Here is a 15,182-nt window from a genome sequence, read left to right as displayed (position 1 = left end):
CATAAGAGTACACAAACCAAGAAGACTGTTGTAAATTACTAGTCTGCTATTCTCCACTGTACTGCTCTGTTAGAATGTTGCCTGACATCATGGAATGCCTGTGTGCCTCTCTGGGTGAGATTGTCAGTTGGTCAACTCAGGCTGAGCTGTTGGGAGCTTGCTCCTGGTGGGGCTATCTTTGTACCATCTTTCTTCTCCTACTATCCTGACCACCTATGCTGGAACCAAGCTACTAATAAAGAAGTAACCCACATGTACAGATAGACTCTGTGTCTTCCTTTACAACAAAGACCTTGAGAAATTCATGGAGACTTTGGGCTGGACTCTCATAGGGACCAACCATTCATTACACAACCAACCTCGAATAAAGAACACAAGCGACCAAGAGGACACAAAAACCCAGCAAAAGACACACACAAGCACACACATACATATGATGCACAGTGACACGTAGATCTGCACCCCCATCATTCATCTCCCCCCACACACAGATTGCAGAATGCTGCCATCAGCACTTTCTAAGTGGAGTTTCCTGTATCTGTTTTATAGATCCCTCCCTAGCGGCTCAAGAGACGCACTCATACCTGAGTACCTCTCACTGCTTCCTGCTCCTCTGAGTATCCTGATAATCAGTGAAGGCTCCGATGGCATCGAGGAGGGCTCCGAGAAGGAATCAGAGAAGGAATCAGATCTCTTCTACAGGTAATTCTGATGCATTCTCCTAGGATGGAGGGGATTAAACATCATCTGAAGGCAATGGTTAGCGTTATACAGTCTGGACAGGGGAGCTGAAGACCCCCCTCTTTTATCTAGTAGTGTGCTTGATGCAGTTTGTCTCGAGTAAATGAATTATAGTCAGTGCACTGTCTGTGCAGGGCAAATGTAGAAATCACACCTAATCGCAGCATACACAATGCAGCAGTCAAATTTACTGCTATGTTGCACAGGTGAGAAGGATTAAAACTGTGCAGAGTTGTATCGGCTAAGACTAACCTGCTGCTGCTGTCGTATCCGCTCTGGTGCTCTCATTAGCCTGCCTTGCACGATGCACAGATTTGCACTATGCTGCAGAGGTGAGTTTGTGCTGTATAGAGGATTTGTACAGGAAGCAGACCCTTCCAGTGTGAAGTCCTGAACTGAAACAAACTCAGAAGGACCCCAATCATTAGGACCCGTGCTGAGCCCCGCAACACACATGCAATCTGTATGTTGTTAGCTGATATTTTGTGCAGGTCAATATTTCTATATTTGATATTTTAATATACATCCGCTGACAATCAGTCACTAGTCTTGATGCACAATGAGACAGCGACTCATTCTTGGCGCACACTGACAATCAGTGGTCAGCAATGGCATTCACTGAGAGGGACTGGTCAGCATTGGTGCACACTGACACACACTAAGAGGCAATGGCCAGCACTGACACACTATGAGAGCCTATGGTGGACACTGGCACTCACAGAGGAAATGGCCAGCATTGATGCACACTGAGAGGGCATGGTGAACACTGGCACACACTGAGAGGCGATGGAAAGCACTGCCATAAACTGAGAGGCTAAGATGGACACTGGAATATACTGAGAAGTGAGGGTCAGCATTAACGCACACTGAGAGGGCATGGTGTACACTGGCATAAACTGAGTGACGATGCCCAGCATTGGCACAGACTGAGAGGCGATGCCCAGCATTGGCACACACTAAGAGGCTATACTCAGCATTGGTGCCCAGACATGCACACCAGCACAGATTGTCCAGCTTTGAAAAACACCAAATCTCTCTGGTCAGCCTTGACACGAATTGAGTGTCCATGACAAAATTTTACACACATTGACAGACATTTCAGCTTTTGCACGCACAATAAGCAACCGTCAATAAATGGTACATAGAGAGAGCCACAGTCCAGCCTTATATACGCAGTAAGTGGCAGCTGGATAAGGATCATGCAGTGTGTCACAATACAGACTGGGTACATACAGTAAGTTTCAGTCCAGATGTGGCACACACTGAGGGTCTCTAGACAGTCTCCGGAGCCACACAGAGTCACTGACATGTCTTGCATCAAACTGAGACTTACTTCCAGCCTTAGCACATACACTAAGGGTCACTCTCCTTTCCTCACAGATGTTTTGCCTGGAGCCAATGCACACTGATCAGTCTTGGTGCACACTCAGAATCATTGTTTAATCTTGGCATATCCTGAGAGCCACTGGTTGATCTTGGCAAATAAGTAGAGCCACTTACCATCTTGGCACACACTGAGAGTCAGTGATCAGTCTAGGCTCACACTGAGAGTCAGTGATCAGTCTTGCCACACACTGAAACTCAGTGAAAAGTCTTGGTACCCACTGAAACTCAGTGAACAGTCTTGGCAAACACAGAGAGTCAAGGGGCATTCATGGCACACACTGAGACTCAGTGACCCATCTTGGCAGACACCGAGACTCAGTGACTAGTCTTGGTACAAACCGAGACTCGTTGACCAGCCTTGTCACACACTGAGACTCAGTGACCCATCTTGGCAGACACCGAGACTCAGTGACTAGTCTTGGTACACACCGAGACTCGTTGACCAGTCTTGTCACACACTGAGACTCAGTGACCAGTCTTGGTACCCGCTGATGTGTGTGTGCTGTATAGAGGATTTGTACCGGAAGCAGACCCTTCCAGTGTGAAGTCACATACTTAAACTCAGAAGGATCCCAGTCATTAGGACGTGTGCTGAGCCCCCCACACACATACATGCCATAGGATTTTTCAGAGATAAAAACATTTTCTCTTCTTGACACCTGCTGCAAGGAGGCTTTAGATGCAAATCCTCGACTGGCTATCTAAGTAAGTGGGGATTTTCGTAAACAATTATGAGGGTTTGTGCCATCCATCCATGTAACATCCTAAGAACACACCCTTGGCGCAAAGTGACACAGAACAGAGCAAAGAGTTTTTTTGGGGAAAAGGGCATCTTTCTGGCACAAAATACCTTTTCCAATGGAGAGTAAATACCAATCTATCCCTTTTCACCTCTTTGTGTCACTTTATGATGGTGCAAAGTGTTAGTAAATCTAGGCCTGACTGTTACTAACCTCTCTTGGCACCAAGTGACAGTGGCATGGTACCAGCTTTGGTACATATAGTGAGTCACGCTCAACAGCCGGCACCCACTGACGGCTACTGAGTTACTGTGACACACATAGGGAGTAACTGGCCAGTCTTTGAAGACACTGAGAGTCACAGACTTGTCATGGCGCTGACTGATATTGACATGGAACCAAAACAAATAGCTTTTTTAAATATTAATCTGCACATATATAAACCCCACAATAATGTCTAGGAAAATATTGTAACGGTAAGTGGATGTGGGGTTAGAGTAGTAAATATATATTTCCCTGTGTATGTTTACCCTGTATGTTGGTAGTTGACATTTAATGCAGGTCAACAATTCTATATTTGATATTTTAATAAACATCCACTGACAATCAGTGACTAGTCTTTACACACAAGGAGACATCAACTCATTCAAGGCACACACTGGCAATCAATGGTCAGCATTTGCACTCACTGAGAGGCAATGGTCTGCACTGACATAAACTGAGAGGCAATAGTGGACATTGACACACACTATTCTATTCTATAGTTTTGGTAGAGCGCGACAGCTGCCCCAGCAATGAGGCGTCCCGGCGCTAGAAACCCAGATCCAAGTCTGAGAGGAGAGCAGGACTAGGGGGGTTACAGGCAAGGGAATAGAAACGTTTTCACAGCCTTCCGGAATGCTGGTAGGCTGTCTATAGAACGGATATGTTGTGGCAGGTCATTCCACAGCTTGGCTCCGAGGAACCTAAAGGAGCGGCCGCCCATGCGGCTGAGTTTTATTCGAGGAACGCAAAGAAGATTTCGGTTGGAGGATCTGAGTATCCGTGTCGGGACGTAGGGAGTGAGGAGGGGTTGAAGCAAGGGAGGGGTGTTGAGTCTGAGAATTTTGAAGGACATAACAAGGGTCTTGAATTTGATTCTAGAATCAACGGGTAGCCAGTGTAGTCTTTTGATGGTCGCTCTGGCTGAGCATCTACGGGGGAGGCCGACCAGAGTTCTAGCCGCGGAGTTCTGCACACGTTGGAGACGTGCTATCTCACATTTGTTGGCACCAAGAAGGAGTACATTGGCGTAATCTAGTCGCGAGAGGATGGTGGCTTGAATAATTAGTTGTCGGGTTTTGGCGTTGAAAAAGCCTAGAATGTGGCTGAGGCTTCTTAGTAGGCCAATGCAGGTGCCGGGCACTTTCTTAGTGTGGGACCGGAAGTTGAGTGAGTCGTCCATCCAGACGCCCAGGTTTTTCACTAGTTTTTTTGGGGGGGGGATGGTGCCCAGGGAAGACGGCCACCAGTGTTCATTCCAAAGGTTGGTGTTATTTCCCAGGAGAAGAACCTCTGTCTTTCCGCCGTTAAGCTGGAGACAGTTCATTGTCATCCATTGGGCAACTGCAGAAAGTCCGTTTTTGAAATTAGAGGAAAGGTTGGAAGGACCTTCTGAGAGAGCGATGGCCAGCTGTGTATCATCGGCGTATGATACTATTGTCAATCCCCATTCTTTGGCCACTGCCGCCAAAGGCTGGACATAGAGATTGAAAAGGGATGGGCTCAGTGTAGAGCCCTGCGGGACTCCCTGTGTAATGGGGTGGGGTTTGGATAGGAAGGGAGGGGCGGAGACTCGAAAGGATCTGTTTTCGAGGAAAGATCTGAACCAGTTCAAGGCATGATCAGTTATTCCAGAGGCCTCCAAACGATTGAGAAGGATGGTATGGGATACCGTGTCAAAGGCCGCGCTAAGATCCAGAAGGATCAGCGCAGCGCTTTGACCGGCATCTAAGATCGTTTGGAGGTGCTCTGTGGTGGTTAAGAGAGCAGATTCAGTGCTATGACCTGGTCTAAACCCGTTTTGCGTTGGATCAAGGATGTTGTTTTTGACCAAGTGCTGGGACAGGGAGCTGTTGACATGAGCTTCAGCGAGTTTAGACGGCCATGGGAGCAGGGAGATAGGACGAAAGTTCTCCGGTTTAGATGGGTCTAGAGTGGGTTTCTTGATGATGGGCGAAACCCAAGCTTGCTTCCAGGCTGAAGGTACACACGCTGAAGTAAAGGAGAGGTTCAAAATGGCGGTAAGTGTTGGTAGAAAAAAGTTGAGTGACTCCAGGAATTGGGCCGGGCGCATAGGGTCTGCGGGGGAACCAGATTTGATCTTTTTGCATAATCTGAGGAGGATATCATCGGTGATTTCTGGGATGTGCGTCATGTTCGAGTAATTGGGGGAGGAGGAAGTGCTGGTAGTGCTAGAGACACTGAGAAGCTATGGCCAGCACTGATGCACACTGAGAGGCTATGGTCAGCACTAACACACACCAAGAGGCTATGGTCAGCACTGACACACACCAAGAGGCTATGGTCAGTACTGACACACACAGAGGCTATAGTCAGCACTGACACACACTGAGAGGCTATGGTCAGCACTGACACACACAGAGGCTATGGTCAGCACTGACACACACTGAGAGGCTATGGTCAGCACTGACACACACTGAGAGGCGATAATTTGCATTAGCACACACTGAGAGGGCATGGTGAATACTCACATAAACTGAGAGGCGATGGCCAGCACCGACACACACCGAGAGGCTATGGTCAGCACTAACACACACCGAGAGGCTATGATCAGCATTGACTCACACTGAGAGGCTATGGTCAGCACTGACGCACACTGAGAGGCTATGGCCAGCACTGATGCACACTGAGAAGCTATGGCCAGCACTGACGCACACTGAGAGGCTATGGCCAGCACTGATGCACACTGAGAGGCTATTGTCAGCACTGACACACACCGAGAGGCGATGGTCAGCACTGACACACACTGAGAGGCAATGGTCAGCACTGACACACACTGAGAGGCTATGGTCAGCACTGACACACACTGAGAGGCCATGATTTGCATTAGCATACACTGAGAGGTCATGGTGAACACTCGCATAAACTGAGAGGCGATGGCCAGCACCGACACACACTGAGAGGCTATGATCAGCATTGACTCACACTGAGAGGCTATGGTCAGCACTGACACACACTGAGAGGCAATGGTCAGCACTGACACACACTGAGAGGCTATGGTCAGCACTGACACACACTGAGAGGCGATAATCAGCATTAGCATACACTGAGAGGTCATGGTGAATACTCGCATAAACTGAGAGGCGATGGCCAGCACCGACACACACCGAGAGGCTATGGACAGCATTGGCACACACTGAGAGAGCACGGCCATCATTGGCAGACACTGAGAGGCAATGGTCAGCACTGACACACACTGAGAGGCTATGGTCAGTACTAACACACACTGAGAGGCTATGGTCAGCACTGACACACACTGAGAGGCTATGGTCAGCACTGACACACACTGAGAGGCTATGGTCAGCACTGACACACACTAAGAGGCTATTCTCAGCAGGGGTGCCCAGACATGCACACCAACACAGATTGTCCAGCTTTGAAAAATATCAAATCTCTCTGGTCAGCCCTGACACTGAGTGTCCATGGCAACATTTTACACACATTGACAGAGGACAGTTTAGATTTTGCACGCACAATGAGCCACAGTCCACAAATGGTACATAGAGTGAGCCACAGTCCACAAGTGTTACATAGAGTGACTCACAGTCCACACATGGTACATAGAGTGAACCACAGTCCACACATGGTACATAGAGGGAGCCACAGTCTACAAATGGTACATAGAGTGAGTTACAGTTCACTAGTGGTACATAGAGTGAGCCACAGTCCACAAATTTTACATAGAGTGACTCACAGTCCACACATGGTACATATTGTGAGTCACAGTCCACACATGGTACATAGAGTGAGCCACAGTCCGCAAATGGTGCATAGAATGAGCCACAGTCCACAAATGGTGCATAGAGTGAGCCACAGTCCACACATGGTGCATGGAGTGAGTCACAGTCCACAAATGGTGCATAGAGTGAGCCACAGTTCACACATGGCACATGGATTGAGTCACAGTCCAGCCTTAAATACGCAGTAAGTGGCAGCTGGATAAGACTCACTCAGTGAGTCACAATACAGACCTGCTACATGCAGTAAGTTTAAGTCCAGATGTGGCACACACTGAGGGTCACTAGCCAGTCTCTGCAGCCACACAGAGTCACTGACATGTCTTGCATCCAACTGAGAAATACTTCCAGCCTTGGAAAATACATTAAGGGTCACTCTCCTTTCCTCATAGATTCTTGGCTGGAGCCAGTACACGGTGATCAGTCTTGGTGCACACTCAGATTCATTGTTTAATCCTGGCACACACTGAGAGCCACTGGTCAATCTTGGCAAATAAGTAGAGAGCCATTTACCATCTTGGCACACACTGAGAGTCAGTGATCAGTCTTGGCACACACCTAGACCAGTGACCAGTCTTGGCACACACTGAGACTAGGTGACCATTCTTGGAATACACCGAGACCAGTATTGGCACACATCAAGACTCAGTGATCAGTCTTGGCACACACTGAGACTCAGTGAGCAGTCTTGGCACACACTGAGACTCAGTGACTAGTCTTGGCACACACTGAGACCGAGTGACCAGTCTTCGCACACACCGAGACTTAGTGACCAATCTTGGCACACACCAAGACTCAGTGACTAATCTTGGCACACACCGAGACTCAGTGACCATTCTTTGCACACACCAAGATTCAGTGATCAGTCTTGGCATACAGGGAGACTCAGTGACCAGTCTTGGCACACATCAAGGCTCAGTGACCAGTCATGGCACACACTTTAGTGACTAGTGTTGGCACACACTGAGACTCAGTGACCAGTCGTAGAACGCACTGATATTCATTAAAATGACCTGACACACACTAACTGTGGCTATTACAGGTCCTTCAATGATGTTGTACTCCAGCTACAGGCAGGTGATCCACTCCCACATGCAAAGTTAAATGCAGGATTCTGTGATTTCCTCTCCAGGTGGCCGGGAGATCCCTCGTCTAAGGAGGCAGGCGATAACCCTGGGAGTGACGGTTGCAGTCAACATATTCATAAACATCGTGCTCTACCGTCTGGGTAAGAAGTGTGGAGCTGACTTTCAGACACCCTAAGACCTGAGTGCTGGAAGTTGCAGAAAGCTCCTGAAGGGGGAGCCGTGGTCAGTGATGATGGTGACGATGATGATGAAGATGATGATGGTGATGATGATGATGATTATTATTATTAAGTGTTCCGAGTGCTGAGAGCTGTGGAAGGTTCCAGAAGGGGGTGGAAAACGTTATAGGACTGGCGGATATTCTACCTGTGGATTGGTCTGATCATTATCTGATTAAGTTCTTGATATTGAATCCCAGAAGGAATAACTGCACCACCATTAAGGAAAACAATCACTGAGGCAGGGACTGGAAAGGACTTTTGAAAAAAGCAAAACTATCTCCAGTATTTCCTGCACAAAGTCCTTTTTTAACTTAAATAAACAGGTGGATGAAAATTATATGCTACTCTGTGAACAAACAGGCAATACGTTAGACCAGATTGTCCCCATGAAAAACCACAAAAAACCACGGAGGCTGTCAGCCTCATGGTACAGTGAAAAGTTAAAAAATGTAAAAAAGGGCTGTAAATAGGCAGAACCAAAGTGAAGAAAAGAATATACAGATGAGGATAAAATCGCCCTGAAAAAAGCAATAAGTAACTATAAAAAAGGAATTTCCATTATAAATGCAGAATATTATGCAGATATTATCTTAAAAGCATCAAATAGTACTAGAAGTATATTTAAAATAGTGAAAGATCTCTCCAACCCTGATTGTACAAAAAATAAGATTAATGTGACAGCCTAGCGATCTTCTTTGAGGAGAAGATCAGTAAAATCATTGATGGCCTAAAATTGGGCGATTTAGACAAAGCGGAGGACCTTAGTAGCATGAATAAGGGGCCACCATTGATGCAGGAGGAGGAATGGGTAGGTAGGGATACACTGGTAACTCTTGAGATACCCTCAGAGGAGGAGTTTAATAGACTAGCTCTAAGTGCCTCCTCAGGATCCCCAAAGGACCCTTTACCACAACTCTTCCCGCTGCTCCAACAGGTCTGCAGCCAATCACTAAGCAGCGGGGTAGGCCTATTTCCCTTCTACCTTATCCTGTGAAGATCACAGAGCGCCTAGTTAGTAAAACACTTTCGCAGTTTTTGGAAAGTAACAACAAGCTAGAGGATGTTCAATTTGGCTTCCGGCCGGGACATCGAACAGACTGCCCTGGTGACAGTCTTGGATGAACTTCGAATGCGAGCAGACAAGTGACAAGCAGTCATACAGATTTTATTAGACTTGTCTGCCGCATTCGACACGGTAAACCACAAAATTCTCTTGACGAGGCTTAATGAAGTTGGGATTAAGTGCCCAGCCTTGAAATGGTTCCAATCATACTTGTCAAACAGACAACAGCATTGCCCCACTATCGATCGGATTTTACTAACATTCAGCATGGTGTCCCTCAGGGATCGGCGATTAGGCCAATAGTGTTTAATATCTACAAGGGCCCCCTGATCTCTGTCATCAAGTCCCACAATGTCAGCCTGGTGAATTATGCTGATGATACTCATCTTGTCACCGGAGGGGAACCAGTCACTATTACTAGACACTGCCCGATGGCTGAAAAATTACTCTCTGCAATTTAACAGTGATAAAACTGAGATTTTATGCCTTACAGCCAAGAAAGTTCCCCGTCTGCTTCTGACAAACTTGGGGCCAATTTCTGTGGATAACCCATTGACACCTTCTGAGGCAGTACGCAATCTGGGGGTAGTAATTGACGACAGGTTGAGTTTAGAAACTCAAGTAAATAAAACAGTAGGGACTACTTTTTCCCTTATAAGAGTGCTACGGAAGATCCTCCCAATGCTGCCAATTTCAACTAGGGCACAGATTGTGAGAAGTGTTGTTGTGAGCCGGTTGGATTACTGCAACGCCCAGCTGATTGAAAGACTTCAGAAAATTCAGAGAATTGCGGCTAAGCTAGCCCTTATGAGACCACGTCGATCATCCGCCTCCCTGGCTCTTCAGGAGCTTCACTGGCTCACCGTGTCACAGAGGATTCATTTCAAATCACTCTTGCAGGAAGGTGAAATCTGACTGCATGGTTGCCCCCATTTTCTTCCTAGTGTTTTGCTGGTTTTTGACTTAGTTTGGCTGAGATCCTGCTATTGAGGACCCCAGTCTATCTGCTTTCGTCTTTAAATTGATTCTATGTACTTTAGGTACACTCCAGATTGAAACCTGGGGTACCCTTGTGAGTCCCTAGTATATGGTAAGTCCAAGAGGGTTTGTTCCAAGTCCTCTTCTAAGTGTCCTTAATCTTTAAAATTCCAACCGCGACTTTCCCATAGAGCTGTACGGAACTCGCGTCTGTGTTCTCACACTGCACTCGTCACCCGTGGGTCTCCTGTGTCACTACCTTGGGTGGTTCCTTGGGTCCCAGCGATTCTACGTGCTCTAGGCACTGTGTCTAGTCAAGTCGTGGTTCTTATACCACTTTCTTAATATATGGTCTGGTCACCACCTGGGGCCCATTGTATATTGTGCTATTTACTGTCGTTCTAGAACTGTATTATTGTGTATCGTGGACTCTAATCTCATAAAGAGGTTAGTAGTGAGTGTTTAGTGAGTGTTTAGAAATAAATACATATATTTTATATATACCTTGTGCGGTTCTCCTTTCATTTGGTCATTCAGGAGGTTATAATCTGGTAAACCAAGCTGCTTTAAACTCCTTCAAGACTTAGCCTGAAGGCTGCTCTCCATAGCTACCACTAGGATAGCTTTCAATAAAGGTTGTCTTTAACCTATCATGAATAAGGGTTGTTTGGACTGGTGCAAGGTGCCCACTAGAACTAGTGGACAGCATATGCCAGGCCAACTTCTCACAACTGTGTATTGTATTTAAGGCTCTACATGGTCTGGGGCCTAAACCACTGCAGAGCAAGTTCAAATGGTATGCTCATACCAGAAGCTTGCGATCGTCGTCAGCTAAATTGGTGAAAGCACCTAAATTTATACGAACAAAAATGGGAGGAAGAGCCCGGCTCTGGAATGAACTTCCGATCAGCCTCAGACAGATAATTAAAGACCTGACTCTATCCTAAGGGTGCTGTCTAGGTCCCCATTATCTTTAACGAGTGTGATTTTCACTGCAACATATGTAAATGGTTGAGTTAGTGTAGGTCAGTGTCAAGTTGCCCGTGGGGTGATAGTGCTCTTTATAAGTCTCTTTAACATTAACGTTAACATTAACAAGGGGGCGCCGTGGTCAGTGGCCAGTTTTGGCGCACACTGAGACTCAGTGACCAGTTGTAGAACACACTGATATTCATTAAAATGACTTGACACACACTAACAGAGGACATTACAAGTCCTCCTATGACGTACTCCAGCTATAAGCAGGTGATCCACTCCCACATGTAAAGTTAAACGCAGGATTCTGTGATTTCTTCCCCAGGTGGCGATGAGATCCCTCGTTTAAGGACGCAGGCGATAACCTTGGGAGTGATGATTGCCGTCAACACATTCATAAACATCGTGCTCTTTCGTCTGGGTAAGAAGCGTGGAGTTGACTTTCAGACACCCTAAGACCTAAGTTGCGGAAAGCTCCTGAAGGGGGCGCCGTGGTCAGTGATGATGATGATGATGAGTCAGAGAGGTTTGCTGTGAAGAGCTGTGGAGGCTCCTGAAGGGGGCGCCGTGGTCAGTGATGATGATGATGATGAGTCAGAGAGGTTTGCTGTGAAGAGCTGTGGAAGGCTCCTGAAGGGGGCGCTGTGGTCAGTGATGATGATGATGATGAGTCAGAGAGGTTTGCTGTGAAGAGCTGTGGAAGGCTCCTGAAGGGGGCGCCGTGGTCAGTGATGATGATGATGATGAGTCAGAGAGGTTTGCTGTGAAGAGCTGTGGAGGCTCCTGAAGGGGGCGCCGTGGTCAGTGATGATGATGATGATGAGTCAGAGAGGTTTGCTGTGAAGAGCTGTGGAAGGCTCCTGAAGGGGGCGCTGTGGTCAGTGATGATGATGATGATGAGTCAGAGAGGTTTGCTGTGAAGAGCTGTGGAAGGCTCCTGAAGGGGGCGCTGTGGTCAGTGATGATGATGATGATGAGTCAGAGAGGTTTGCTGTGAAGAGCTGTGGAGGCTCCTGAAGGGGGCGCTGTGGTTAGTGATGATGATGATGATGAGTCAGAGAGGTTTGCTGTGAAGAGCTGTGGAAGGCTCCTGAAGGGGGCGCTGTGGTCAGTGATGATGATGATGAGTCAGAGAGGTTTGCTGTGAAGAGCTGTGGAAGGCTCCTGAAGGGGGCGCCGTGGTCAGTGACGATGATGATGATGATGATGAGTCAGAGAGGTTTGCTGTGAAGAGCTGTGGAAGGCTCCTGAAGGGGGCGCTGTGGTCAGTGATGATGATGATGATGAGTCAGAGAGGTTTGCTGTGAAGAGCTGTGGAAGGCTCCTGAAGGGGGCGCCGTGGTCAGTGATGATGATGATGAGTCAGAGAGGTTTGCTGTGAAGAGCTGTGGAAGGCTCCTGATGGGGGCGCCGTGGTCAGTGATGATGATGATGATGAGTCAGAGAGGTTTGCTGTGAAGAGCTGTGGAAGGCTCCTGATGGGGGCGCCGTGGTCAGTGATGATGATGATGAGTCAGAGAGGTTTGCTGTGAAGAGCTGTGGAAGGCTCCTGAAGGGGGCGCTGTGGTCAGTGATGATGATGATGATGTGTTAGAGAGGTTTGCTGTGAAGAGCTGTGGAGGCTCCTGAAGGGGGCGCTGTGGTCAGTGGTGATGATGATGATGATGAGTCAGAGAGGTTTGCTGTGAAGAGCTGTGGAGGCTCCTGAAGGGGCGCCGTGGTCAGTGATGATGATGATGATGTGTCAGAGAGGTTTGCTGTGAAGAGCTGTGGAGGCTCCTGAAGGGGGCGCCGTGGTCAGTGATGATGATGATGATGATGATGATGAGTAAGAGAGGTTTGCTGTGAAGAGATGTGGAAGGCTCCTGAAGGGGGCGCCATGGTCAGTGACGATGATAATTATGATGTGTCAGAGAGGGACACAGTGAAGAGCGGTCGCTGATGAAATGTACAAGTACTATTAATATCTGTGGTGACTCTGACTGACTGAAAAAGTGCTAAACAGCCAAGGGCGATGAACTGTTACTAATGAAACAAGACAATACTTGACCCTTCCCAGGGATGTCTGGGGTCCTTTAATTCTCTTGTCATTGACATTATACTTGCTACTGACCCTGTACAGCACTTGGCTTCCTTTCTGGCTAGGTTCACACGATACAGATACAACATGCAAACGTACATAATTACATACATATGTACATACACACAAACATGCATACCTATATATATACATACATACATACAGACATATATATATACTCATACATGTATGCATGCATACATACATACATGCATACATATATACATACATATATACTTATATACATATATTTAACTAGATACATACAAACTAAAGACGTGTCTAGAGTAGGGTCACACTGGTCTAGTTGAGGGCCTCATGTCTGGCTATCACTTAACCTGACTCCCAAGTTGTCAAAATACAAGATTTTCTCAAGGGGGACCCCTCCATAAACACATTTCCTCTATATGTTCTGTGAGGGTTAATGTTCATTAGTTTACACTTGGAAGAGTTTAATTCTAAACCTTTTTCCTCACAGACGGAGACAAAGCCATTTAATTCTGCTTGCATCCCCATTAGAGTGCATGAAATTAGTAGGCTGTCATCCGCAAACATCAAAAGAGGCGTAGACACACCTGCTAATTTGGAGGCATCGTGTTCGCAGTCCATCAGTCTGCCTACTGCTCCATTAATATATAGACTAAAGAGGGCGGGGGCAAGGACGCGCCCTTGTCTCACCCCTTGATTAATCTCAGTCTTATCTGCTGGGCTCTGCATTATTCCACCTGACCTTTGCGTGGGTGTTTGTGCGTAGAACTTTCAATAGCCTCAACTGGTCCCATCCTACCTCCCATAGTGTTTCCCTTGGAACCAGGTCGAATGCCGCTCTCAGGTCTATGAAGGCGACATATAGATGGCCACGCTTCTAGGTTTTGTTATTTTAACAAGCAGGTGAAAGAGAAATCTCAGAGCAAGTGGCTTTCAAAAGTATCTACACGGGAACAAGTCTCCTCTGAACACAGCAATTCATAAGATCCTTCAGTTGCCTCGGTACAAACCCTGTCGTTCTGCAGGATGAGCTTCCGGTTAACAGCCCAACAAAGATGGCTGCGAGAAGTAACACACTAAACGTGAGCATAATTATGTATCCAAAGAGAAGTGCAGCTGCTAAAGTGTGGTTGAATTGACACGCAGGCAGGCTGGTGTGGTAGATTAGCTATGTTAGGCTAGATAGGTACGGTAAGTGTGAGAGGCATGGCTGGGTAGGTTAGTAGGTTAAGTATGGTAGATATGGTAGGTCTGCTTGTTAAGGCAGATTAGGTGTGGTAGATTAGCTATGTTAGGCTAGATAGGCACGGTAAGTGTGGGAGGCATGGCAGGTTAGGTTAGTAGGTTAAGTATGGTAGATATGGTAGGTCTGCTTGTTATGGCAGATTAGGTGCAGTAGATTAGCTATGTTAGGCTAGATAGGTACGGTAAGTGTGAGAGGCATGGCTGGGTAGGTTAGTAGGTTAAGTATGGTAGATATGGTAGGTCTGCTTGTTATGGCAGATTAGGTGTGGTAGATTAGCTATGTTAGGCTAGATAGGTACAGTAAGTGTGAGAGGTATGGCTGGGTAGGTTAGCAGGTTAAGTATGGTAGATACAGTAGATAGATATGGTAGGTCTGCTTGTTAAGGCAGATTAGGTGTGGTAGATTAGCTATGTTAGGCTAGATAGGTACGGTAAGTGTGAGAGGCATGGCTGGGTAGGTTAGTAGGTTAAGTATGGTAGATATGGTAGGTCTGCTTGTTATGGCAGATTAGGTGTGGTAGATTAGCTATGTTAGGCTAGATAGGTACAGTAAGTGTGACAGGTATGGCTGGGTAGGTTAGTAGGTTAAGTATGGTAGATATGGTAGGTCTGCTTGTTAAGGCAGATTAGGTGTGGTAGATTAGCTATGTTAGGCTAG

General features: G+C 46.9%; 1 protein-coding gene across 1 annotated transcript in view; it reads left to right on the top strand.

Moving 5' to 3' along the window:
• The first annotated feature begins 611 nt into the window (after positions 1-611).
• LOC146813551 (butyrophilin subfamily 1 member A1-like) overlaps positions 612-15,182 on the top strand; it is a 63,452-nt gene continuing 48,881 nt past the window's right edge. Inside the window, exons 1-2 of the mRNA XM_085614769.1 lie at positions 612-702; positions 8,019-8,114. Coding sequence (XP_085470895.1) covers positions 645-702; positions 8,019-8,114 — 154 coding nt within the window. The 5' untranslated portion in view covers positions 612-644. The remainder of the gene's footprint in view (positions 703-8,018; positions 8,115-15,182) is intronic.

Source organism: Triturus cristatus, chromosome 7, assembly GCF_964204655.1.
Source record: "Triturus cristatus chromosome 7, aTriCri1.1, whole genome shotgun sequence".
Classification (NCBI taxonomy): domain Eukaryota; kingdom Metazoa; phylum Chordata; class Amphibia; order Caudata; family Salamandridae; genus Triturus; species Triturus cristatus.
This window is presented reverse-complemented; position numbering and strand designations above follow the sequence as displayed.